The sequence below is a fragment of the Xiphias gladius genome, chromosome 22, assembly GCF_016859285.1.
Source record: "Xiphias gladius isolate SHS-SW01 ecotype Sanya breed wild chromosome 22, ASM1685928v1, whole genome shotgun sequence".
Lineage (NCBI taxonomy): Eukaryota > Metazoa > Chordata > Actinopteri > Istiophoriformes > Xiphiidae > Xiphias > Xiphias gladius.
This window is the reverse complement of record NC_053421.1, coordinates 29737274-29763099: the sequence shown is the minus strand read 5'-3', so window position 1 is coordinate 29763099 and position 25826 is coordinate 29737274. Positions and strand designations below refer to the sequence as shown.

Below are 25826 nucleotides of genomic sequence, written 5' to 3'. Positions count from 1 at the left end.
TCTGTCATCAGTCTCTCTCTCTCTATTTCTATACCCACATTCTACGAGATGTTGAAACCGTGACTTCACTTTGAGTGTTTTGTCCTGGTGTTTTACAGGTTTCTGAAGAGACGATGCCAGGTCATAGAGAGAATGCGGAGTGGACGGAGCCGAGCTGGTACGAGCAAACGGCAGCCTCCACAGCTGTCTATAATAGGCTGACACATGTGTCAATCAAGGTAAACGCCACCAAACATTGGCCATATGCAGAGGTTAAGAGAAAAAACGGGCGGCCGTTTTCTCTTAACCTCTGGTTGCTGTTCCTGGCTATAGTAAATACAAGTCGTCGGTCTCGGTCCTGATTGGTTCGCTCAGCCTGCTGCACATTTCTCAAAGCTGGGAACGCACGTCCACAGGGTGTAGTTAAATCTCAAAGTTGGGGAGTAGGTTGCGTTGCCGCACTGTGCTGACTCTTGCTTGTACGATGATGGTAACTTGATGTGACATTGCATGTAGACGTGCATTAAGCTGATGGTTCGCTATCGTGTCGATAGCGATGGCTTAGTCTTTCCACTCTATCATGTTGTGGCTTTAATGTGTAAAAAATGTTTTCTTCAAGCAACTCTGAATATGATGCTCGAGACAGCACATTCAACATGATACTACACTATATGACTTCAACTCCAGTAGCATTCATGGACATCGTAACACAACGTGAGCATATTAATACAACGCGATCATACTGACACGTCATAATGTTTCGTAAACCCTGCGGTCTGATCAGCCACAGGAATCATCCAGTTGGAAACTTAACACTTCATCTCTCAGTAACCTTTGTGCTTATAGTCATTATGCATGTAGGGAATCATGTAAATACACTGCTTATAGCGGAGACCTATTATTACTATAGCTTTGTAAAAACAACCGTGTATTACACAGTGTAAATAAACTAAAGTTGCTGCCTATTGCTGTAACTCTAAGCTCAACATACGTAATGATAATAACAGTAATAATAATAATGGCACTACTGCTACAAGTACTTCCTCCACCACTTTGACTACTAATTTTTACAACAATCAACTTTACTTGTTACTTGTTACTTGCTCCAGAGAGTTTGCCAGGAAGACAAATACATATAAAATGCAAAACGTATATAATGAATGTATATGACGTGTATAATGAGGAGATCGAAGCTGGAAAAACACTGAAGAAAAAATGAGTTCAAGGAAATTCAACAATATTAAATAGAGATAAAAACTTAAACCAAGGTTCATGATGCTCGTGAAGAAAATACGACTGAATGGAAACACTCAACACTGTGCGACATTTGCTCGAAGTAATCAAACGCAATGCAACAACACCATAAAACCATAACAATCAAAATAAGACTAAAGTGAGTGAGAGTTTCAGTCATGCTGAACATTTCTCTTTGTTGGTGATAAATCAGTCTGGTGCTGGCTGACGCACTGAGCCAGTGTACACAGCAGAGCCAAGCCCAGTCCTCTTTATGGCCGTATCAGCTCCATCACCCTCACATCAAACACTCTGACGTTGAGAAATCCCTCGGCTGCTTCGCCTCGCTCCACACCTCCTCTTCTCTTTCTGTCCTTCGCTTGAAAAAGAGGAACCAAACCCGCAACAATTAGGATCCACTTTCAGACTGGAATTTTCCTGCTGCAAACACAATACAGGACAAGCTGGGACACCGGAGCTGCTGCCAAAACGAAGGCCGAGGACAGCAAGGGAAGGGAAAAATGATCATTAACACCAGTGGCAGCTAAAGCTGAGGCAAAGAAACCACAGTCATCAAACATAACGTCAAGTGAATGTTAGTCACTCTTCCAAAGAATGAAACAGAACAATCGGTCAAGTTACAGAATGTCTACTACAGAAACCGTAATAGCAGTGCTAATCTCAAAATCTCATAATATTCGTAATTCCATAAGAGCGACTATTATATTAAGCATTTTATTAGACAAGTTTTTGAGATGTACAAAAGATGATACAAAAATGCTTAACCAATGGAATTGACTTAATATCAGTGGAAGTTATAGCAGTGGCAATGATCTCAAAACAGTTTAAAAAAAGAATATACAATATAATTATGACTGAGTTTTATATGAAACATCAAGTCAGCATGAACATTCATAACTAAATTATGATTCTAAAATAATATATAAGAACATATGGAATACAAACCAGTTATAGCTCCGAAAATAATATCTTAAATTAATAACAAAAGACAACATACTCATAAAGGTCATATGAATGATTATAGTACTGTGTCAGGCAGTATATCAGTCAGGTTTTTAAGATCATACATAACAATATTTAACCAGCTTATTCTTATGAATTTAATGTACAACAATTGGTATAATTATTCCAATTCCAAAATATATATACGGTGACAATTACACCAAACTAAATTACAATAGAACAATATAAAATTGGTAAATATAGAATTTGTTTGTATTAAGGACTTTTTTTTTTAAATGTGTAAATGTTAGAGCCAATAAATGGAAATATAATGAATAATATTGGTGGCAGTTGTAGCCGTGGCCATGATCTTAAAACAGATTTAAAATGAAAATAAAAGAAAAACATGGTCACGCTCAAAACAGTGACTGTCATATTAAACATAAAAAAATTAAATAAGTAGCAAGTGGTAGAATTATTTGACTGCAGCAAAAAATGTAATAGCAGTGACAAAAATATCACAATATTTCAAAGAAAGTATAAAAATATAACATGGTTAATATAATAAAATATAGAATTAGAAGCTTTTTTTTTTTAATCAAAGGTTTTTATGATGTACAAAATGTAAAGAGCCAATAAATGAAAAACATGATCATTAACATCTGTAGCAGTTACAGCAGTGACAATAATCTTGAACAGAGAAAAAATAATAGTTGTCACCAAAGTAACTTTTCAGTCAAACACAGAGTCAAGTCAGCGATAGGATTTTTTTTTCAATTAAAATGTTTAACAGTCAGCATAATTCTGATATCTGTCTATCAGATAGATAGAGATAAAATATGTAATAGAAAACACTGGTAATGAAACAAAAATACCAATATATTCAATATAATGGTAACAAAAGTGAATGTAGTACATCAAGCAATTCATTAGACAAGTTTTTACGATAATGGAAATATAACAAGCGCTATATAAGGATTTTAAAAAGTAAATCTTTTACAATAAGAATGGTGTCGGTTGTAGCATCTTCCTTACAGTAAATTGTTGTCATTGTTTATTTGCTTTTTTTAAAGTACGGAGCTCCTCGGTGCTTCGGAGACAGAAAATAATATATAACGAGATAAACAGTAATTATGCCAGATGTTCAAAACAGCCCGCAATTCTTTTTTAAAAAGCCTGTTTGGAGTCTTTTTATGATTTTGTTCATTGTTGGTCTTGTTTCAGTCAGTCAATGGGCCATCAAGTGTCACTGTTGACCGTGTACATCCCTCTCCGGCTCGTCATCGGGTTGTTCATTTCTTCCTGGAAAAGATCAAATTTACGGATGAGCGTTGAGGGCAGGATTATTATTTACATGTTCAGAAAAGAGGCTTTAGCCTTCGGAGTTGTTTTAAAGTTATGTTTTTAGTTTTTCTCTCTGGTGGAGCAGGGCTAGCTGTTTCCCCCAGTGGAAGTCTTTGTGCTTAGTGAGGCTAAACATGTCCTGGATCTGTTCCTGTTTCAAAGGAATGAAACTGATATCCATCTTCTCATGTGAAAAAGATGTTGATTTCCCAAAATGTCAGACTGCTGATTGAAAACTCTGTTCAGTTCACTAAATAATGCTTAGTAAAGCTATGTTCCTCTTCTCTCGTCATAACCTGTCCATTAGCTGTTCAAAACATTGGACGGACAGAGTGTCGCTGCCGACTTTTGTGACTTCTGTAGCACTTTCCTGCAACTCAGGAAGCGATGCGTTTCAGGTAAATATTCACATAACGTTTGATGTAAAAAGCGCCACCTACATAGATGGTAACAGTTATCAGAAGGTTTACTAACAAGAAACTAATGATACATGTAAAGTTATCAAAATTATACAGACAAGTTACTACAGTCTTTTATTTAGTGCACATACGATGTTACTTATATTACTAACATATTAATTTTAGAGGCTAATGTAGGAGTCGCATATGTCACAAAGGTACTAATGTGTTACTTATGTCAATAAGACACTAAAGTGCAACTAATAGTTATTAAGATAATAGTCAGATAACAGTTATTAAAAGTTAAGATTAGAAAAGTGCTACCAGTGCAGAAACACTGCAGCAAAAAGACCAGATCAGCACAAACGGAAAGTCGGTAAGAAAGAAACTAAGGTGTAACTCGACGCTGGACGTATTTTATGCATCACTAATAACAACGAGACAACAGTTAACAGTTAATAACATAACTATTGTTAGGAAAGGTTCTATAGTTACATGTCATTAAGAGTTAAAAAAAAAGAGAGAAGAAATTAGTAACAGAAAAGTGTTACCAACACATCTACGCTCTGACTGACAGTCACGATTCACTTAGTTTGTGCGGTCTGGTATAAGCACAAAAGCTAAAGTAAAGTGCTGCTTTTACCACTAAAGTCAGTGAAAACGTGCACCTTTTGTTGTTTTGTCCATTCCCCTGTTGTCACAGTCACATTAATCACATTACAGGTAGGTGTTACCATTATGTCTCCACGTTCCCTGTGTAAATGTTTACTGTGACTCACTGAAGTTCAAACAGTTGAGTAACTACTACAGTAACCTCCGATACCAACCCATTTCGTGTCCGTCCCACCATGTACGAGACACCTCAAGTGCAGGGCTGCTAAAGATATCGAATGCAGTACAACTCAGCAGCTCTGCGACAAATACAAAGCGCTGGGAGACTTCTGGTGTCCAGTGTTTATTCTATGTCCTAAGTAAGGATTTTCATTATAATAACCGACCTCCCGGTCTTGTACACGCGAACTGCTCCCTGCAGACCTTTGAGATTTACGCCTAGTATTGGAGCTGCAGTTTATTCTGCTGGTTCTAGTAGAAGGTGACTGCATCAGTGTCAATGAATGAACTCTGTCCTGCTGCAGGGAAGAGAAGCTTTCCCAGGTGTTGCATTACAAAACACAAAGACACAACCGACGCACACTCTGCTCTGTGTGTGTTCGGTATGGCTGTATTTGTGAGGACCAGCTCCTGATAAACCGCTGTCCTTGTGAGGACATTTGGGTTGCGATGTGTCCTTGTGAGGACATTAGCGTCGCCTTATGTCCTCGTGAGGACCACTTCCCGGCAGACCACTATCCTTTTGGCTACAGTAGTGTCGTTATTTGACCGGCTCTTGACAGATCGCTGTCCTTGCGAGGACGTTTGGGTTGCGACGTGTCTTTGAGAGGACGTCGGCGTTTTGATGTCCTGTCCACACAGCTGCCTACATCCTCACAAAGGTGTGTACTGAGTGACTTACGGATGGTCTCCCGTTGGGCCCTTCAAAGCGGCTGTGGGTGGTGTACAGAGGGATATCGTCTCTGTTGGTCAGGTGGTCGTAGGGACTGAAGCCGTTATTGCGCCCCCTAAAGCAGCAGCACCACACAAGCTGGAGAGGAGAAGCATAAACATTGTTAGCTGTATGACGAGACACTCTTTTAAAGACGCATATCTAAGACCACAATGACCTTGGGAATGCGGCCCATTAATCCTCATCAAAAGTATTTAATTTCTGTGTCTGTGGTTGATAACTCTATCTGGCCTGATTGCTAATGATTTAGCATACAGGATCTTAAAGGACTACACCAGTGGGTTTTGTTTAGATTTTTACCTGCAAATCCTGTATAGTTCACATTCTTCTTCCATCGTTTTTATTTCAGAGTTTTGTTGATTATATTGTAATCCAATAAAGACTATACAATCAATGCGCACAAGCTGCACTTTGACACAGTGATACTGTAATATTGGCGACGGTCCCTGGGATGAAACTAAGTCGAGCAAATATCAAATAACTAAAGGGGAATTTCCTGGCCGTAGCTTTAGTTGTTGAACATTGACTTTTTCTACGCAGCTAGTGTAGTGAAAGCAGCAGCAGCTTAAGTCCTCCGTCTGTGTTTACACAGGAGGCGTTGAGGTACAGTACTGGGTGTAAGTCACCTGCAATTTGGCAGCAATCAGAGCCCAACACAGAATCACTGTAGTTAAGCACTAAAACGGAAGAAAATAGACTTTAGATTTAAGAAGTACACTTTAGGTTGTGTTCACATACATACAGTGACATGAAAAAAAAGTTTGGGCCCCCCAGGTCAAAACTTCTGCTACTGTGAATAGTTAAGTGAGTAGAGGAAGAACCGATCTCGAAAAGCCATGAAGGTAAAGGTGAATCATTCTTTTTTACATTTTAAGCAAGATTAGTGTATTCATTTTGTTTTTGTACAATTTTAGAGTGAAAAAAATAGAAGGAGCACCATACAAACGTTTGGTCCCCCAAGAGATTTGAGCTCTCAGATAACGTTTACCAAGGTCTCAGACCTTAATTAGCTTGTTTGGGCTGTGGCTTGTTCACATTCATCGTTGGGGAAGGTCAAGTGATGCAAATGTCAAAGCTTTATAAATACTCTGGCTCCTCAAACCTTGTCCCGACAATCAGCAGCCGTGGGCTCCTCTAACCAGCTGCTTAGCTCTGAAAAAGAAGTTAACTGATGCCCACAAAGCAGGAGAAGATAGCAAAGTGTTTTCAGGAAACAGTCTCCTCAGTTTGTCACATAATTGAGAAACGGCAGTTAACAGGAACAGATAAAGAAATCTTTCCGAGAGAACTGCTTGCAGGATTGCTAGAAAGACAATTCAAAACGCCCCTTTGACTGGAAAACACCATCAGGAAGCAACACCTGCCCAGATATGACCTTCATGGAGGGGTCATCGGAATAAAACCTTTCCTGCGTCTTCACCACTAAATTCAGCATCAGAAGTTGGCAAAAAGACATCTCAACAAGCCTGATGCATTTTGGAAAAATAAGTTCTGTGGACTGATGAAGTTAAAATAGAACTTTTTGACCACAATGACCAAAGATATATTTGGAGAAAAAAATTTCAAGACGAGAACACCTCTCTAACTGTTCAGCACGGGGGTGGATGGATCAAGCTTTGGGCTTGTGTTGCAGCCAGTGGCACAGGGAACATTTCAATGGTAGAGGGAAGAATGGATTTTCAATTAAATACCAGCAAATACTGGGAGCAAACATCAAAATCTGGAGATGAAAAGAGGAGGCTTCTCTAACAGGACAATGATCCTAAACACACCTCAAAATCCACCATGGACTACCTCAAGAGGCCTAACCTGATGGTTTTACCATGGCCCTCACAGTCCCCCGACCTAAACATCATGGAAAATCTGTGGATAGACCTCAAAAGAGCAGTGCAGGCAAGACGGACCCGGAATCTCACAGAACTAGAAGCCTTTAGCAGGAAGAATGGGCGAAAGTCCACCAAACCAGAACTGAAAGACTCTTAGCTGCTACGAAAAACGTTTACAAGCCGTGATACTTGCAAAAGGAGGGGTTACTAAGTACTGGCCATGCAGGGGGCCTGAATTTTTGTTTTGGGCTTTTTTCCTTTTTTATTAATTTGAAACTGTAAAGAATGGAAATGAAAAATAATCTTGCTTAAAATATTAAAGAAATGTATCATCTTTAACTTGATGCCTTTTTGAAATCATGTTATGTTTTGCTCGCTTAAGTATTCACAGTAACAAAAATTTTGACCGGGGGGGGTAAAATTTATCATGCTTATCTACAGCACACAAAATAGAGGTGTATCTGTATTTGTCAAATGTGTGGAGGAATGAAAATTGCGCCTGAAGCTGTTTCTTTGTAGACTCACCTTTTTATCGTCAACAAATCTCATGACCAGAACCAAACCAACAATGTCTGTCTCTTTACTTTCTGACTTCCCTGTCTGACACAGGGGAGACTGCTTTACTTCTCAGGGTGAAGTTTTTTTGTACCAACTCTTTCTCATCTGCACCCCCCGGCTGCAGTTTCTACACCATTTGAATATATTTCTATGGGAGTTAGTCTGGACGCAGTTAATTTCATCACTTACAGCTGCTGGTGTAATAATGCCAAAGGAAATTAATCCACACTGCCGACTGACTGGTTGTGACTGACTTAGGCCTGTTAGATTAGTTTTTGTAGTTTCAAGGAAGGTGGCAGCCCGTGGGAAGTATTAGGTTGGTTTGGAAGTCATAATGTCAGTTTTGTTAACTTTTTGATTCATTTCTCAGCCCTAATACAACCCCCACTTTTTCAAATGGAGTTTGCAGAAAAAAAGTACATCTTAAATTCAGGCCAATACGACGTTTTTAGAAGCCTTCGCATCAGCATCCATGATTTTTCCACCCGTCCGCTCACAAACCATAGATCCCAGAGGAATCAGTGAAGTCAGTCGGCGTTTTTAATCAATCAATTGCTCGTATCTTTCTTTACTTGTGTGTGTACGTGTTTGTGCGTGCGCTCACCAGTGCTATCAGCAGCAGCATCAGCACCAGCAGAACCACAGCTGCCAGAACCAGCAGAGCTATCCCCCATCCGGGTACCCCACCGCCGGAAGCGGGTGGGGTCGTTCTGGGGGTCGTACTCTTGGATGATTCATTCGGGGAAACAGAAACAGACGAGCTGCTGGCTGTTGTAGTCCCCGTCCTTGTTGCCATGGAGCCCGTGGTTGGTGTCATGGAACCGGTTGCAGCGTGTGCAGTGTTTGCGGTACCTGTTGTCGTGGTTACAGAATTGTTTGTAGTGTGGTGTTCAGTACTGTTTGGAGAGGTGGTAGTCATGGTAACACTGGGCATTGTTGTTGTGCTGTGGGGTCCATGTGTTGCTGCTGCTGTGTTAGTGGTGGGACTGGGACCGGACTGGGTGACCCCGGGACCAGTTGTGGCGTTCACATGGGGTTCAGGTGACGCTGATATGTGGTCAGACATGGAACTTGTTTCTCTGCTGGTGGAGCTGACAGAGTGACTGGTTTCAATGGTTACATTGGACCCTGGTGGTGGTGTGTGGTTACTGGTTTCCCTTGTGGGGGTGACACTGGGCAGACTGGTGGCGGATCCGTGTGCCGTTGTGCGCTCACTGGTGGGACCTGTTTCCCTTGTGGGGGTGACACTGGGCAGACTGGTGGCGGATCCGTGTGCTGTTGTGCGCTCACTGGTGGGTCGTGTTTCCCTTGTGGGGGTGACACTGGGCAGACTGGTGGCGGATCCGTGTGCCGTTGTGCGCTCACTGGTGGGACGTGTTTCCCTTGTGGGGGTGACACTGGGCAGACTGGTGGCGGATCCGTGTGCCGTTGTGCGCTCACTGGTGAGACCTGTTTCCCTTGTGGGGGTGACACTGGGCAGACTGGTGGCGGATCCGTGTGCCGTTGTGCGCTCACTGGTGAGACCTGTTTCCCTTGTGGGGGTGACACTGGGCAGACTGGTGGCGGATCCGTGTGCCGTTGTGCGCTCACTGGTGGGAAGTGTGTCCCTTGTGGGGGTGACACTGGGCAGACTGGTGGCGGATCCGTGTGCCGTTGTGCGCTCACTGGTGGGAAGTGTGTCCCTTGTGGGGGTGACACTGGACAGACTGGTGGCGGATCCGTGTGCTGTTGTGCGCTCACTGGTGGGATTGGTTTCTTTCTTGGTGGTTGCACTGGTCGAGCTGACCATCTGGTCAGTTGTCACGGATACAGGATGTGTAGAAAAATCTCGACCGCCGGTAACTGGCGATGAAATGGTTGTCATGGACACTGATTTAAAGAGAAGAAGATTGTGATCACTGGTTCAACAACAGAAAATTAATCTGCAACAGGTTTCATAATCCATATATGGGTATTGAGCAGCACCAGTCAATAATCATTAATCATTAATCAATAATGGTAATGATTACTCATCGCAGCCATCGTCTACTGTGGTGGTAAACTGAATATTATAATATGACTCTTGGTCAGATCAGGCAAGACAATTGAAGACGTCACCTTAGATGTTGGAAATTCTTTTTTCTCAACAATTGATCAATTACTGAAGATATGAATCAGCAGATAAATAAATAATGAAAACAATCATTGGATGCAGCCATAAAGAAGAGATTGTAGATGGAAGCAGTAGATGTAAGCAACTTTACCCCCTGGGGGGGTAAAGTCCCTCCTCAGGCTTTTCTTTCCTCCAGTCTAGAAGCTGAACGATACCATCTCTCTCTCTCTCTGACGTCTTTAGTTGGAGCTGTTTCTAGTTCCTTTTGTCATCTAGATATTCATTTTTCATTCCTCTTTGAGCCTCAGTGAAACAAACCGTCAGTAAAAAGTAATAAAGGTAAGTACAGGTAAAGGTGAGCTGAGAGCATTTTTCTTACCTGAGGTGGTTAAGGTAAGAGCGATGGCGAGAGTGAGCAGCGTCTCCATCTTTCTGCAGGAAATCCGAAAGTTTGTGACAAAGATCTCAGTGTGAGTGGCTGCTGGAGTCTGTTTCCATCCAGAGAAAGGCTCCTTTATACACCTGCCTCACCTGCACCCAGGTGGAGGAGGGAGGGAGGGGCTGGCTCAATCCCAGGATCCCCTGGGTTTTTATCAGCAGGCACAGGGCTCCGCTCTGTGGTCACAGATTGGATGTTTAGGGCTCAGGTACGGTTTCCTGGATCGGTTTTAAAACCTGTTTCCTGCTTCTACCTTTTATCTTAAAGATACCCGCAGAAAGAACACCTGTTCGTCCACCTCATCCAGCTGTGTCCAGGATGTTTAATAATCGGAAAACGTGTGAGAAAAAAGACAGAAAGAAAAGGACCTACTGATCCTACCATTTGTACTGGCAGGTGAAAGGAACATTGGTATTTTCATATGATTTGCATATGGCTGCTTTCATACTGTTCAACCAGTCGAATATTTTTAATTATTGAGTCTATGAAATGTCAAAACAATTGTCAAAAATGTTCAACCCCGTTTCAAGTGGTGGAAAGTAACTAAGTACTTTTACTCAAGTACTGTACCTAAGTACAACTTAAAGGAAGTTGTACTTTACTTGAGTATTTCTATGCTACTTAATACTTCTACTCCACTACATTCATCAGCTGGAGTAACTTTTACTTGTCAGATTAACATTCAGCATAAAAACATAAAATAAAACCCAGAGCTTTGTTAGAGATTGAAGTTGTGGTTTCATAACTTGGGTTATGACTAAGGCTGCAACTTAAAAGTATTTTCAGTATTAATGAATCTTCTGATTGTTTTCTCAATTATTCGATTATTTAATTTGTCCATGAAATGCCAGAAAATAGTGCAAAAAGCTCCTTTATAATTTCCCACAATCCAAGGGGGTTTCCTCAAGTGTCTTGATTTGCCCAACCATCAGCTCATTATCACGTTTGACAAAGAAAAGCAGCAAATAATTGCTGCTAATTTTGCTTTAAACAATTAATCAATTATAGTTTGGTTAATTTTTTGTCGATCGATTAATCGTCTAATTGTTGCACAACTGGTGACCTTGCTTAAAAAAAAGTGTGCAGGTGTGACAGTAGTGTGACTCTCTGAGTCTTTAGAGACAATTCTCCTCTAAACTGTTCAAGGCTTTAAGAGGTAAAATGATCTGTTTCACCAGAATCCAGTTTTAGTGAGAAGTCAAAAACTGACTTCACAGATCAGTGAATCATCTGACATGCACTCAGATTCACCTGGTGACCCCCTGGAGGGGCCCGACCCCCGGGTTGGGAACCAGTGGACTAAACTCCCTCCCTGTCTATGACGAAGTTAAAAGCAGCTCCACCAGTAAAATGGTGCAGGGAAAAACCCGTCGTTCATCCCTTCCCTCTAAAACAGCCCGTTTTCTTTCACGGCTTGGGAGGGGGTAATCTTTGAAGTCGTATGATGGGGGAGACGCAGTTCCCTGGAGAAGAGACCGAGGAGGAAGAGTCCAGGTGACGTACAACAGTTTTGGCTGAGGACCAATCAGGACCAGTAGACTGAACTTTATATGGAAAACTGGTGGAATGTACCTTCAGATCTGTTATTTGTCATGTGGTTGTGTGAGCTCACACGTTGACTCATGTGATTTACTTTAGATGATAAGAAGCTGGAGTCTGGAAGGAGCAGAGGTACAAGACATCCACCTGTGATTGGCTGAGACACCTGTCATACAAGGTAAACACTCCCCGACACACCTGTCTTCTATGTAAGTCAACAGACTTCATTCATGAGACATTTGTATGCGGAGATTTGATGATGTTCAAATACTCATCATCAACCACTTGTCATTCAGACGACAGCGTCTCAGTAACTGTCGGATGGACTGTGATGAAATGTTCATGTTCCCCTCAGGATGAACTCTGGGGTGAAAGGTTTAATTTGTCCGGGACTTTTCTTTGTCGTCGTCACCGTGAGCTTGTGGAGATGTCACGCTCTAAACAGACAAACTCCCTAACGGGGCCTCGTGACGTCACACTGGTCTCGGAGAGGCGTCAGCTGGTCTTAAGATGCAGGATGCTCCTCCCAGTCTGCCTCGGTTTTTAAAAACAGAACTGACTCTGCTTAAAAGGCATCAGACTTTATTATACAAGTTACACCACTGACTGACTGTGTGATCTCGGCTTCGGATTTAATGCATCCGTCCAATAATACCAAGGATCTGGCCGGCAGGTGACTGTATCAGAGGCTTCAGAAAGCTTCGTTTCCCCGTCACTACGACCATGTAGACATGATGACAGCTCAGGGTTTCTGCAGGTTCATCAAGTTAAATGTAAGACTTTTTAAAGACCTTTTTCAGTCACACCGGCCAGAGAGAGAAGGCTACAGTTATCTATGAAGTTATTGACGTTTATGTCACGTTATTCCGCACTTCCCAGCTGAATGTAACAATCATTTCCAGTAATGTAATGAATCAGTTGATTTGACCTGGACATTAGGTCACAGCAGAAAATTGTTGGATGGACTCTGGTGAGGCCCTTTTGTTAAGGGAACCTAATTCAGTGCTTTTAAAAACCTGCAGATGAGCCGATAACATTCCTTCAGTGGCGTAACAACAAATCGGTGGTCGGCACGTTTGGTGAATCAGGCCTATTGATGTGGCGTTTGCCCCCGGAGAGCTGAACGGATTTAAAACTGTCCTGACTTTGTATTTGTGGAGAGAAGTCTGAGGTTTTCTCATTCACTTCAGCACAGTCAGAGATTGATCCCAGAGACAGCAGGGAGTTTAAAATGCTTTTTATTGATTATTTAGAACAGAATCGATCAACAGAAACAGGCTGTTTTTTTCTTCACTCTTTGAATCGAATCGAATCTGGAAGCTGTGATGTCTTTCTCAGTCTATGATTGGCTGGATGGTGCAGCCACTGGGACCTCAGGGATCAACAGGTGGGACAGGCTCCGCCCCCGACTCATCTGGAGAGAAAACACCAGATTCAATAGAGTTAAACACTCACTTCTCCTCTACTCTAGTTTACTCCAGGGTTTCATGTTGTATTATTGGTAACACTTTTGTTTATCTGTATAATCGTTATATAAAGACACAACAGCTGGTTTCTACCAGACTCTAACGCAGCTGTGATCAGATCTCAGTATTTGTTAGTGCCTCTGTTACCGGCTCTAACTCCTCCAGTGGACGCTGGTCAGTGGAGGCTGCTGGATGAACATAAGAAATGTAGAACAATCACTGAAACAGCTGCATTATAGTTGGTTATGAACCATTTGTTACATTTCTCTAAGCTGATTATACAGGATAAATAAGGAGACCTGAAGTCAAGTGTTACCTTGATAGGGTCAACTCTGTTATTCTCTATGGTCCTCAACTCTACCGGCTTTCGTCTTGAAGAATCGGCGTTCGTTACCGGGTCAGATGACTCTACAGTGTTTGCGGGTGTCTGTCGGCTCCAGCTCCGATCAGCAGGGACGGAAACACGACACCCTGGTGCAGGCTCTAATTCTCGCGCCTTTTCCGGTGCGAAGTTCTGGACGTTGGTGCGTAAAAAGCCGGGAACGTTTATTGTTTTGCTTTTTCTAAGGTTTATGGGAACAACGTGCAGCATCGATTTTGTTCCTCTTATGCGGCGCTGCACGATGGGCAAGACAGTGAGGCGAGACTAGCTCACCAAGGCATAATTCACTGTACTGCACTAGGCTCTGCTCCGTTCTTATTGAACCTATTAGACCCTAGTGTCACACTCTGAGTGCAGAATACAGTAGACAATAATAGAGTTAACCACATTACAGTAGAACAGAATGGAGTAAGCCATAAGCAGATTGACTGAAGAGTAGATTAGGACACAGCATAAAGAGCAGAATGGAGTTAATGAAAGGTTTAACAGATGGAGTAGGTGACAGTAGAGTAGAGCAGAGTAGATCACTCCAGTCTTTTCTACTGTGAAGTAAAACTGAGAAAGATACAGTTAAACAGAGTAGAATAGAAGACAAGTAAAACCAAGTAGAGGACAGTTGATTTACTTGACGCCAAATGCAGTAGAACACAGTAGAGTCACCTGTCAGACCGGTCAGTCTGCTTCCCAGGTGGCTCCAGAAAGAGCAGGATCTCTGACTCAGACCCTGCCGCTGGACGAGGGCGGGGCTTAGCTCCAGGTAGGTGGGCGGGGCCTCAGAGGACTGGACTGGCTGCCAGCGGGGCAGAACCGACTCCCCCCACACTCGGGACAGGTTCGGGTTCCTGAGAAAAAGCAGCGAAAATGAAATTAATTATCTCTCCCGTCCGGCTAAGCTAGCGAGTGATTTCAGTCTGTTTATAGTGAGTCCTTCAGAGTCCGTCAGCACTAGCAGTGTTTGACCAGTCCAGGTCAACCTGCAGGAGTTTCTGTTTCAAACAGATTCATGACGAGTGAAAAGGCGTTTGCAGCGTTTCCCAACGTCTTCACCGCCGAGAATCACAGCCGACACCGATGATGAGCTCAGGAAGATTAAAAGTCTGACAGATGTGAACTCTCAGAGAAAACAATTCTGACCCTCAACAGTCTGAGAGAGTGAGAGTCTGTGGCTGAGGGACAAGATACAGCGACACCCAAACCCACATCAGTGATTTCATGTTTCACTTCTACCGGAGAAAAGGCTTCAGTGACGCTTAGCGGGATCTCAGGGAAGCTTTCCAACAGGACGCGGGTCAAAGTGTCTCCTGTCCTTGTGTTTCGACTCACCCCGTCCTGACGAAGCTGGAGACGTAGGTCATCATGGCCAGAGAGAGGCGTCGATCAGAGGAGGTGAAACGCTGAGAGCTGATTGGATGACGAGGAGTCCCGAACAGAAACTGAACGTCCAGAGGAACAGACAAGTCGGCCCTGCAGACAAAACCGGACCAAACCTTTGATCAGAACTAAGCGGGACGGTCAACAACACAAAACTGAAGCTGCAGCTCACAAATAAAATATCACACCGGCTCCAACAGGAAATAACTTGTGGACACGAAACCGTTTCAAGTGTCCAAGTTAGAAAGTGGACGAGCTGTGGATACAATATTCCAGTGGTGGAATGTAACTAAGAACAAGTACTTTTACTTGAGTATTTTCATTTCATGCCGCTTTCTACCTCTGTGATGAGCCAACATTCAGTGTTTGGGGATATTAACTCACACGGCGGCGATGACGTCGACATTTCTGATGCAGTCTTTTGGTAATACATCACTGCCGTTGCAGATATTGTGAAATACTTTGTTTGACTATTTTGGATGAAATAAAAACACTCTGTGCTGAACCAGACACTAGGCTGACCCTGACCCTGGTCCTCTCACGCTCAGAAAGAGAGTAGTTGAACTGTCAGGTACCTGCTGTGAGCGCCGGCAGCAGGCTGGTGATACAGGAAGACGTTAGCTTTGCTGTTAGCCCAGTGGCTAGCCATCCGTAGACTGGGACAGACGATGAACAGATCTCTGCAAAGGACACAAAGAGGCAGAGTTTATTCATTATGTCTAGTTAGTGTGTGTTGATCGGAGCTGGTGTTTTTAGTACTGAAATGTGTCTGAAGCTAATGCAGACAGTCAGTATCAAATATTTATCTCACTCCTCAATTAAATCGTCTTTTCACCAGTTTTTAATCTGTATTGTATTTTGGAAAAGTTCTTTTACGGCTGGTTGTGTTTAGAAATATTGAACAATTGACAACTTTGTCCTGTTTTGTTTGATGGAAAAAAAAAAAGGGTTTGTAGAAAATTCAAAAACTCGAGTATCTTGTCAACACCTGGTCCTAGCAGGAATGTAAATGCTTCGGCAGGACTGATCCTACATCAACAGGTGTTCCTGACCTGGTGGCATTGTTGAGCGCTCTGGAGAACAGGTTGTATCCAGCAGGCGAGGGACCGTGATCCAGAGAGTAGAACCAGGAGGCCGCCTCCTTCAGCAGGTCATTTCCTTTCTCGCCGCCCAGTGAGCGACTCAGCGCCTCATAAAACGCCGTTTTGCCATCGGCTCGACCCTGAAGAGCCTCAAAGTCCTGAGCACACAGTTAATAATACAGCTCAGCGGACGATTACTTTCATATGAACAGTACAACAGCGACTAGTATGGATTTCCTGGGGAGTCATGTGGGAGAAAACGAAGTTAGCGTGGAAATGGGTGGAAGCGGATTAATAAACCCAACAGTTTTCCTATAAACTTGAAGCAAAGCGTCAAGAATTTGAATCTGGAATTTAGAATTAAACACAGGAAATTGTTATTCTAGTAATTAAAGAGATCGTAATGCAGCATTCACTTTTCACAGCAGCTAAATGAAAGCACATACTATAAATATTTCACGACAACAAATGAGTCCCGACATGTTGGCCACTGAGCGTTTCTTTTGTGGTTGTTAAAGGATCAAAATACCTAAAACTCTCCTGCTCTGATTGGCTGATGGATTTTTACTCTCTTTAGAGGGTGAATTTGGCCTCATGTCCTTGAAATTTGAAACCATTTTTTTCTTTGACATTTTTCATTGTTACTTTATGTCACGTCATGACTCAAAGCTCCAGATGAAATTAATAAGTGGACCTCGAAGTCATTTTTTTTATTTTTGCTCAAACTATTAATTATAAGGTCAAGAATGAATCTACAAGCTTAAGGTTTGAAAACACTGTTTAAAAAATATATTTTCCTTCATTGTACCTAAGCCCAATTTTTAAACAATTTTTAAAACAAAGTCAAAAAAACATTTCTTTTTATTCACTGCTAATTCAAACTGTGTCTTATCGTGGAAATATTTTTTTATTTCAGATCTATGTTCTTTTTTGTTCGCGTGAAATTCTGTGACCTCTGACCTTTACTCGGCGAGCTCGGCTGATCAGGCCGTCGTGCTCTGATGTTCCCAGCAGCAGATCGACTCTGTGGAAGGAGGACCGGGACACCGACTGACGGACCGGAGACCAGGACTGGAACGGACCGCTGACCGCCAACAGCTGCAACAGACCCGTGCAGAGGACAGGTGAGATGAGTAGAAACCTGGACTTTGATCGGGATGAACCGTCCCGGTTTTGAAAGCCTACCTTGGTCTGAGCGGCGTTGAGCTCGTGAACGGGCGTCGCTCTGAGGCAGGCGGTGAGGTCAGAGGTCACACAGCCGAGCTCTTTGGCCAGATCGACCGCCTGACGTCTGGAGCTGGAGGGAGTCTGAACCAGTGACGGAGAAAACACAGAACCGCCCTGTGGAAAGAAGAAGAAGAAGCACGAAGTAAATATAGATCACCTGAACCAGCTGTTTAAATCCAAACTGCCGTTTCTTCTGCAAAATCTGAAAGAATCCGGAGTAGTCTGATCAATCTAAAGCCACAGATGCTGGTAAGTACCTTGACACACGGACTGGTGGGAAATTAAACTACTGACAGAGTCTGTTTTACCAATTCCAACTAGTACGACTGCTGCTACAAAACATTAGTAACTGCCACTGCTGTTACCTGCTATCGAAGCAGGCAACTGCCCAGGTCTTCTAAAGCCCCGGGTTCAACTCACATCATGTGGGTCTATATAACTATTAGTCACAAAAAAAAAATAATAATTTGCTCCACTGAAGTAGAAGATCAAATATGTCAGGTCCTCCGTCCTCCATCTTGCTTCAGTTTATATTTGTTGCTCATTTGTGTTTTATCAAATTGCTTTACTTTCCTGTGTGTCAGTGATGAACAGACAGAAAACCCCAGCAAGGTTGTATCACTCCATCACAGGAAAACTGTCAGGCTGTAACCCACAGTTATCTTCATTGTCAATACATCAGACAGTTAATTTCTTTCATAATCCATTGATTGATCAGTGAATAATCGGCCTTTGTTATTCCCTGAAGCCTGAGCTACCATATTCAATTTGCTTTTTTTTTGTCTGACCAATAGGCAAAGACCCCAAATGTTGAGTTCACCAGATAAACCAGCAGATATTCACATTTCAGAAGCTGGTTCCGGTGAATTTTTAGCACATTTACTTGAAAAACTGAATTGTGTCCAATTAATTTTCTGTCAAATAAATTTGCAGAAAACTAACTGACTTATCGTTTCAGCGGTAGAGCAATGGTTGGTTTCTGAATAAATAATGAACCTGATGTGTGCACTGGGGACACTGGGTGTTTGGACTGGTGGTCGAACAAAACATCTGAAGCCGCCACGGTCGGTTCTGCGAAGCTCCAATGTTTTGAGTTTGTTTGTTTTTTTTGATGTTTCATAGACAAAACGATTGATCAGAAAAATAGCCGCCAGATTAATTTTATTGGCTTGACTTATTTTACGTGGATTAGCTACTGCATGTGCCCAGATTTGTTTTGGTCTCTTACCTGTTCTCCACTGACCTACTGTACCGTGTTGTCTTGTGCTGCATTGAGACTTATTGATATCTCCTGGAAAAGTTAACGACTTAATAGAAAACCTGAATTGGGGGAAGAGAAGGCCGATTGATTATCGGATATTTCTCACCATCAGCATCATGCGCTGGAACAGAGGAGGAGATGAGGAGGAGGAGAGGAGGTGAAGGCTGGCGATGTCAGCACCACGACGCTCCCCCCCCACCGTCACTCTCTTGTTGTCTCCGCCCACCAGTGAGATGTGGTTGTTGACCCAGTGAAGCACCGCCTCCTGGTCTGAAAGCCCGTAGTTACCACGGAGACCAGACTCACCTGGAGACAAGACACGAGTGTGGAGGTAGGTCCTTCAGGAAGCTGTGTGTATGCATTTACCTCTCGTGTGTGTGTTTTATTCACCTGTGCTCAGGAACCCCAGCGCCGCGGTCCGGTAGTTTGCCGTTACCACGACGATATTACCCACAGCAGCAAGGGTGGAGCCATCCAGCAGTCCTGGGTTCTGATTGGTTGAAGGGTTGAAGAAGAAGACCAGGACTGGGACATGCCCCCTCTGACACACAAACGTCAACAGGTGAGCTGAGTTTACTCAGAGGTCCCTTTGATACATCCAGGTAATGCTATTTTTCAATATTTGATATAGTCAATTATAGATTTTTCCACTCCTTAAATCTACTACTAAGGAGAGAGGATGCATAAAGTTTTTAAATTTCAACTCGTTCGAGGCACCTCCAGGTTTTACATATTTCTGCAGCCCTAAGGCACGTCCAGGAAACGACCCCGGTGAGACCAGAGGAGTAGGAGGTTGTGAGGACTCACCAGGGCAGCAGGAGTGAAGATGTTGAGGTAGAGACAGTCCTCGCTGGAGGCTGCAGACCCTACGTCACCAGGCTGGACACAACTGGGACTGAAGGAAGAAGTATCCAGTGACAACACTCAACAACACACGTTCAAGTCCTGCGTAGGTCTGGATTATGATCACCATGAGTGAATGTCACTCTTTCTGACAGTATTTTGGAAGTTTTTGTCGCCCCGACGCCCCTGCGTCCAGGGAGCATCGCATCGCAGGGAGGCTGCAGGTGGCACCGAAACGCCCGCGGATCCAACCGGAAGGGGGCAGCTCTGACCCGGCGCCACAGAGTAAGCTAAACTTCACCTATGATAAGAGCTGATGTCGGATAGTACTCCGAATTATTCATTTTCATGCCCTAGAGAAGTTATTCATTCTCCCAGCGTTATCTCTGATAATCCTAATTCACACACTTCCGTTCGCTGTCGTCAACAAAGTGATCAATTTCATTCATCTGTTTTGATGGGTATTTAGCTACAGTAAATATCCTCATTTATCCTCAAGTCCTGTCTGGTATTTCTTTCTTTCAAGGTGGAAACATGAGATCCCTGAGCTGAGAGCTTAACGACGATTAAAGACTGATTCATTGGTTTTATCGATTTTTTTTCTCCCCCCTTATATGAAATATAAAACGGTGCCCTACAAAGAGTGCAAATCTAAATCCAAAGTGTGGCCTTTGTTCCACTACAGTCAGACAGGTAGATGATACAGACAGGTGGTGTATCAGTCAGACAGGTGGTTACCGTGGTTTGGTGGCATCCCAGGTTCCCGTCCAATCGGCTGGTTGAGCTTCCTCAAAGCGGAGCGATCCTACCGGTGGACGGGCGTACGGGACTCCCAGAAACTGAATGACCTTCGTCCGGTCTGAGCCCAGGGCCGTTTCCACGGCAACACCCTGCAGGATTCCGCGACCCGGGATGGAGACGGTGGTAGCCAACGGCAACCGCTCTGAAGAAACACAAAGACAGTCGGGTGAGCACGGCGGAACTCGACCCTTCAATCTGTAAGTGACAGTGATTACTCTCTGCCGTGACTGGCTGATTGGCTCACCTGTCCTCAGGTACACCTGAGGGGCGGGCTCCCTGACGACCAGCCTGCAGGAGGAGGCGGGTCTGGAGGAGCCAGGGGCGGAGCTTAGCCCACAAGCTGTGGTGTCGGGGTAGAGGACACAGCGAGTGGCGGACGCCGCCTCACTGAGTGACACGGCGACACAAGACTCCGCCTCCTGGCAGGCTGACAGGAAGTGAACAAAGGGACGTCAGGGTCGGCCACTTGAAACTCAACACTGATAATAAATCCTGAATCTTAATATAAGCCGCTGTTGTTGCAGTTACCATGGAGACACCAGTCCCTGGTCTTGTCCCGGTCGGTGGTGATGTCACGGCTTATGTGGATGACGTCATACATAGAGACAGATGGGTCAACCAGGACTGACGAGTCAGAGAGGAGACGCCACTCGTCCAGAGACACTGAGACGCAAATATGCAGGTACATTTATTAGTAGTGTCGGTAGCAGTAGTAGCAGTAGCAGTAGTAGCAGTAGTAGTAGTAGTAGTAGCAGTAGCAGTAGTAGTAGCAGTAGTAGCAGTAGTAGCAGTAGTAGTAGCAGTAGTTGTAGCAGTAGCAGTAGTAGTAGCAGTAGTAGTAGCAGTAGTTGTAGCAGTAGCCGTGGTAGTAGCAGTCTTACCATTGTTTGTGGTTGGTGGCAGGTTGAATGGGGGACAGAGAGCAGGAGAGGAGCTCCACTGATTCACTGAAAACACAAACAGTTCAGATTATACTCTGTGTCTATTTATATGTGCATGTAGTATTTGTGTGTGTGCGTGTGTGTACTCGGTACCTGGTTTCTGGTACCAGCCGAAGGGGTCTGGTGTGGTCTTCACTGCAGACGGTCTGCAATCCTGAGTCTTCCAGGTCGTGGTGTCATCTTCACTGCAGGTCTGAACCCCGAGACTGATCAGAGACAGACAAACCACGTCTGAACCGCCTACACACACACACACATACACACGTGTATTAGTATCACTTCATCATGTAACAACAGACGAGTCAAGAACTCGGTAAGTGTGATGTATTGACGGTGGGAGAAGCTGTAACAGTTACTCTTGTAGTAGCTGCAGTAGCAGTAGGTATAAAAGTAACAGTGATAGTAGCCGTAGCAACAGCAGTACTCATAGCAGATTTCTGTTCCCATCGTTGAAGTTGATTTTCTTTTCTTAACAATATTTTTTCAAATTTCTTTTCCACTGATTGTTTGTTAATATACAAAATAATCAATGTTTTTTATAATTACTACATTTCACCCGATAGCACACTAACTTTTAACAAGTTTTTAACGATGGACTGAACCTGATTTCCTGAGTTTTTGCTCTCATCTAGTGATGGGAAGTCCAGCTCCTCTTAGTCAACCAGACTGTTTGGCTCTTCGGCTTTTATAATTCAGCCGGATTCACCACTGTTTTCACCCATGAATGGTTTGTGTGCACGTATATCACTTAAACCATTCAATGTAACTATACTTAACCTTATAATTTCCAGAATACCGGCATGTTACAGTACGTTTGGTATAAAAACATCAAACACTAGCACACACGTGTGGTGAAGGTTTCATTTATGTTGAACGCTTGGAAATTAGCGTTTTGCTACAAACGCTAAACGGTGCATCTGGTCCTTGTGCATAAATTTATGTTCCACTTCTAACTCTACTGTGATTGTCCATCTCAAATAAATAATAATAATCCAAACCACGAAAGGAACACGGTGTTTCACATTACAAAAAATAAATTACAGTGAACGAAACAGCAGCATCAAACCGTTTTAACAGTGAAACATGGTCATTCTAACCTCTAACCCTAAATATTGATTTTTTTTTTTTGGTCATGTTTTCGTTTATAAAAAAAGGGAAGAAAAAAAAATATATTCTATGGGTCAGTTTAGTTTGTTGTATTTCTGTTGTTTAACTACTTATATCCATGCCTCAACTTTCTGATCATTTCATCGCTGATCCACCAGATTTTTTTTTTAAGCCAGTGTGTTAGTTAGCTGTATTTCTTAACCTCTCTCTGCTGTTTCATCGTTAATAAACTTCTAAACTCACGAATCAAAAGTCAGGGAACAAGAATAAAATGTTCAAATATTCAAACCGCGGTTACCTGGTGATTTGGTGTGTCGTACGAAGCCGATACCACGACAACAAGGATCCTCATCACAACGCCGCTCACACTCCATGAACCTGAACACACACACACACACACACACACAGGTCACATCCTGCTGTCGTCTTATCTCTGGTGAAACCACGTCTAGTTTTTATGAGATGTCTTTTTAATGTAATGTATATTGTCAAGTTTTAGAACCATTGTTCTGAGATTTCGTAATTTTGCAAGAAAAAGTAAAGGTTACACTTTATTTTCCAGGTCTGCAAAGTCCAATTTCTGTCCAGATAATCTAAGAGGTTTCTTGGCAAGAAGCATAAAATTTGGTTCTGATCACAGGTAAAACAGAGAGCGGTCAGTTGGCAGACTTCCAGTTATTTCTAAAGTCTAAGCTGGACCAACCAGAGGACAGCAGGTGAGCTGAACACCTGAAATGGGAAATGTGTCTGCCAACAAACAAACAGCTAAATGGAGCGATTTCTTTCATGGAAACTCATCACAACTAACCCAACGAACTGAAGTCTCCATTTTTCCTGTAATTACAGCCAAACTACGTGGATCTTTCCAGGAAACTGTCATGAATTTATTAGTGGACTTCTAAAATAAAGTCTTCCCAAAAAATCAACAGTTTTATTTTTCTGCTAAATAATGACTACTCTCCAAATGACTTTTTACTTACTACCTGTTGTCTCTTTTCCATTCTCAGATTCTAAGATTCCTCTCCAACAGTGGTCCCAGTGCACTGCGTCCGTTGTAAAGGAATAGCTCCTGTGAGCACTTTCCTGTGTTTCTCTTCTGCTTTTTTTTTTTCCTTTTCATGTCAGCGACATTGATTTGTGTTGCGCGTATGAAGTGTGCTTTTCAAGAAGTTTACAGTTTGCTGTTTTGGTGTCAAGGTAACAAGGCAAATAATTAAATAATCCAGCTGGTTTACACAGGGGTTTTATAGAGGGAAGAGAATTTTCTCAGCCCACACAGGGTTTTGACTGAAAAGTGATGTCTGTAAATGAAGATTAAACCTGTATGTCAGGGTTTCTGCAGGACTCGAAAAGTCTTAAAAAGCACTGAACTTAGTTTCCTCAAAAAAAAAAAAAAAGGTCATTTGATTGCATGAAACTGTATTAGTCTTTAGAGTTTGGTGTAAAAAGTTAGCTCAGTGGACCAGCAGAACTAGTGTGTGTGTGTGTGTGTGTGTGTGTGTGTGTGTTACCCCTCAGACAGCGGTGTGTTTTCTCTCAGACTGACTCGGCTGCGTACAGAGTAAGAAACCATCTTCTGGAAGGAAACTCTCTGGTAGAAACTCTTCACTGGTCCAGACAGATCCACTGAACACACACAGAGGAAGAGTTTAACCTGTGGCAAAGCTCCTGTTAGAAGACTAACAAATGGGAGCATTCAGTGCGTTTGCACACACACTAACATTCCCCTATTATTCCGAATATGACAGTATCGGGAATTTGATGCGGGTCATATAAACAGTATATTCCGTTTGGATATTCTGAGACTTGGGATGTTCCGACATGATTCCGGTTTAAAGAGCATCCTTTGGACATGTAATCAGCGTATGGGGAATATGCGTCTCAGTTGGGGCTTTTCCAGCAGTGTGCGAAACACGGCCTCTCGCCTGAGTGTTTTGATGCAAAGAAACTCAATTTTCCATGTTTTCATGTTTTCTGTTTCATCGGAAAACGAAAGGCTGCATGTAAACAGGAATATTAGTGGAATATTCACTTTCATTAGCCATGTAAAAAGCTCGGAGGGAATGTTGTTTTTTTTAGGAATAAGCAAAACCCTGGATATTTTGTGTCCCGTAAACGTAGCGATGCCATAATTTGAATTATATCAGCGAGTGAATACCATATTTTAAAATGTTGTCTGTACTTAATACGTAGTGTTAAAATTCAAACACCACTGAATTTATTGCATTGAAATATTTGACTTTGAAAACCATCTTTCTGAATTTATGTGATCTGAATTTCCCTTTGTGAAGTTGTCAATTTCCAGAATGAATTTATTCTCAAACTCAGATAGAAAACCTGTGCGCCTGACATTCAAAAGCTATTTTTCACCCTCTCTGGGGGCTGGTCAGCTCAGATTCAACACCAACACTTCAACACTAAGTACTCGCTCGTCTGAGCTTTCTCAGTTTTTTGACTTGCTCTGTCGGCTGCTGGTCTCAGCTAAACTGAACTCAACAATAGTAGCAGCAGCAGCGTAACATACCCCTCTTGCTGTAGGTGTTGTTGGGCGATCTGCCCAGCAGGAGGCGGCAGGGTCGTGTCAGTGGTTTGTCGTAGGCTCCACAAACTCTGCTGTCTGGATACAAGGAGCAGCCGAAGAAACCTGCCGAGTCGGCGTCCCTGAGGTCAGCAACGGAGCACTGCAGCTCCACATCACAGCCTGAAACACAAACGCACAATAATCTGAGTACCTGTGTGTTTATATCACCTGATCCAAGTTTAACTCCACCAGCAACTTCCAGCTTTTCAAAAACCTGCCATGAGAAAACACACTGAGGCCGAGACCTACGGGTGAGACACCAGAGCAGTGCCTGCTGGGAGTTGTAGTTCTTCTTGTTGAGCCAGAAGGACAGAGCGGGGAGCTCCTTCTGAGGATCCACCAGGATGTCGTCGTCTGACAGAGACTCAAACTTCTGCTGAACTGACGCTGGAAACACACACATACACACACGTGTCACTACACGATCAATATTATTCAGTACCGTTGTATTTAATTCATCAGCTATGCCCCCGCCCCCCCACTCCACTCCCACTGCTCTATGAAATCAAGAAACGTATTCATCAACTGACTGAAAGAATAGTGAAGACAACATACATAGAAATAAACTGTCTACAAAATCATGTTTCCATCCACTGCTGCTGTGTGAACGTGAGCTGATCAACAGCTGGTGGAGGCGATTCTCCGGGCGCTGCCATTAAACCACCGCAGAAGAAGAGGACGCGGCGAGACGAGGTCGTTAAAAGAGCTGCAGTGGGAGCTCAGACGACGGGAAACCATGATGGAAATCTGACGTTTCTGCTGGTTCCATGTGTTGATGTGAGGAAGGTTCCGGTCCCCTCACGGCTCCTCACTGATCTGATGGTTTCCT

The 25826-nt window shown here is 43.2% G+C and overlaps 2 protein-coding genes and 1 long non-coding RNA gene across 4 annotated transcripts in view; all 3 read right to left on the bottom strand.

The window, feature by feature from the left end:
• Positions 1 to 3184: 3184 nt before the first annotated feature.
• On the bottom strand, positions 3185 to 8548 carry LOC120784365. 2 transcript variants are annotated; one of them, XR_005706423.1, is made up of 3 exons: positions 8470 to 8548; positions 5431 to 5559; positions 3185 to 3477 (listed from the first exon to the last, which is right to left on the bottom strand). It is a non-coding gene; the product is annotated as an uncharacterized LOC120784365 (long non-coding RNA). The 2 variants fall into 2 exon arrangements; XR_005706424.1 differs by lacking the exon at positions 8470 to 8548 and adding an exon at positions 5782 to 5883.
• Positions 8549 to 8599: 51 nt separating this feature from the next.
• On the bottom strand, positions 8600 to 10433 carry LOC120784142 (salivary glue protein Sgs-3-like). Its single transcript, XM_040117652.1, has 3 exons — positions 10337 to 10433; positions 8864 to 9734; positions 8600 to 8717 (listed from the first exon to the last, which is right to left on the bottom strand). Exons 1-3 carry the CDS (start codon positions 10383 to 10385, stop codon positions 8600 to 8602), a joined length of 1038 nt encoding a protein of 345 aa, XP_039973586.1. The 5' UTR covers positions 10386 to 10433.
• Positions 10434 to 13175: 2742 nt separating this feature from the next.
• Positions 13176 to 25826, bottom strand: part of tg (thyroglobulin) — a 39003-nt gene continuing 26352 nt past the window's right edge. Inside the window, exons 31-49 of the mRNA XM_040117651.1 lie at positions 25247 to 25384; positions 24941 to 25117; positions 23928 to 24042; positions 22715 to 22794; positions 21403 to 21549; positions 21250 to 21315; positions 20897 to 21031; positions 20613 to 20795; positions 20306 to 20510; positions 19532 to 19619; positions 19115 to 19265; positions 18831 to 19030; positions 17422 to 17577; positions 17197 to 17334; positions 16207 to 16394; positions 15730 to 15834; positions 15107 to 15247; positions 14444 to 14625; positions 13176 to 13349 (exon numbers count right to left, since the gene is read on the bottom strand). Of these exons, the coding sequence (XP_039973585.1) occupies positions 13309 to 13349; positions 14444 to 14625; positions 15107 to 15247; positions 15730 to 15834; positions 16207 to 16394; positions 17197 to 17334; positions 17422 to 17577; positions 18831 to 19030; positions 19115 to 19265; positions 19532 to 19619; positions 20306 to 20510; positions 20613 to 20795; positions 20897 to 21031; positions 21250 to 21315; positions 21403 to 21549; positions 22715 to 22794; positions 23928 to 24042; positions 24941 to 25117; positions 25247 to 25384 (2636 nt within the window). The 3' untranslated portion in view covers positions 13176 to 13308. The remainder of the gene's footprint in view (positions 13350 to 14443; positions 14626 to 15106; positions 15248 to 15729; positions 15835 to 16206; positions 16395 to 17196; positions 17335 to 17421; positions 17578 to 18830; positions 19031 to 19114; positions 19266 to 19531; positions 19620 to 20305; positions 20511 to 20612; positions 20796 to 20896; positions 21032 to 21249; positions 21316 to 21402; positions 21550 to 22714; positions 22795 to 23927; positions 24043 to 24940; positions 25118 to 25246; positions 25385 to 25826) is intronic.

What these genes read in the sequence shown, in the direction of transcription:
- LOC120784142 (XM_040117652.1), bottom strand. Translation starts at nt 10,385, where the DNA reads ATGGAGACGCTGCTCACTCTCGCCATCGCTCTTACCTTAACCACCTCA. An exon ending in TCTTACCTTAACCACCTCAG is followed by an intron (nt 9,735 to 10,336) that starts GTAAGAAAAATG and finishes TCTTTAAATCAG; the next exon opens with TGTCCATGACAACCATTTCA. An exon ending in ACTGGTCCCGGGGTCACCCA is followed by an intron (nt 8,718 to 8,863) that starts GTCCGGTCCCAG and finishes CCACGACAACAG; the next exon opens with GTACCGCAAACACTGCACAC.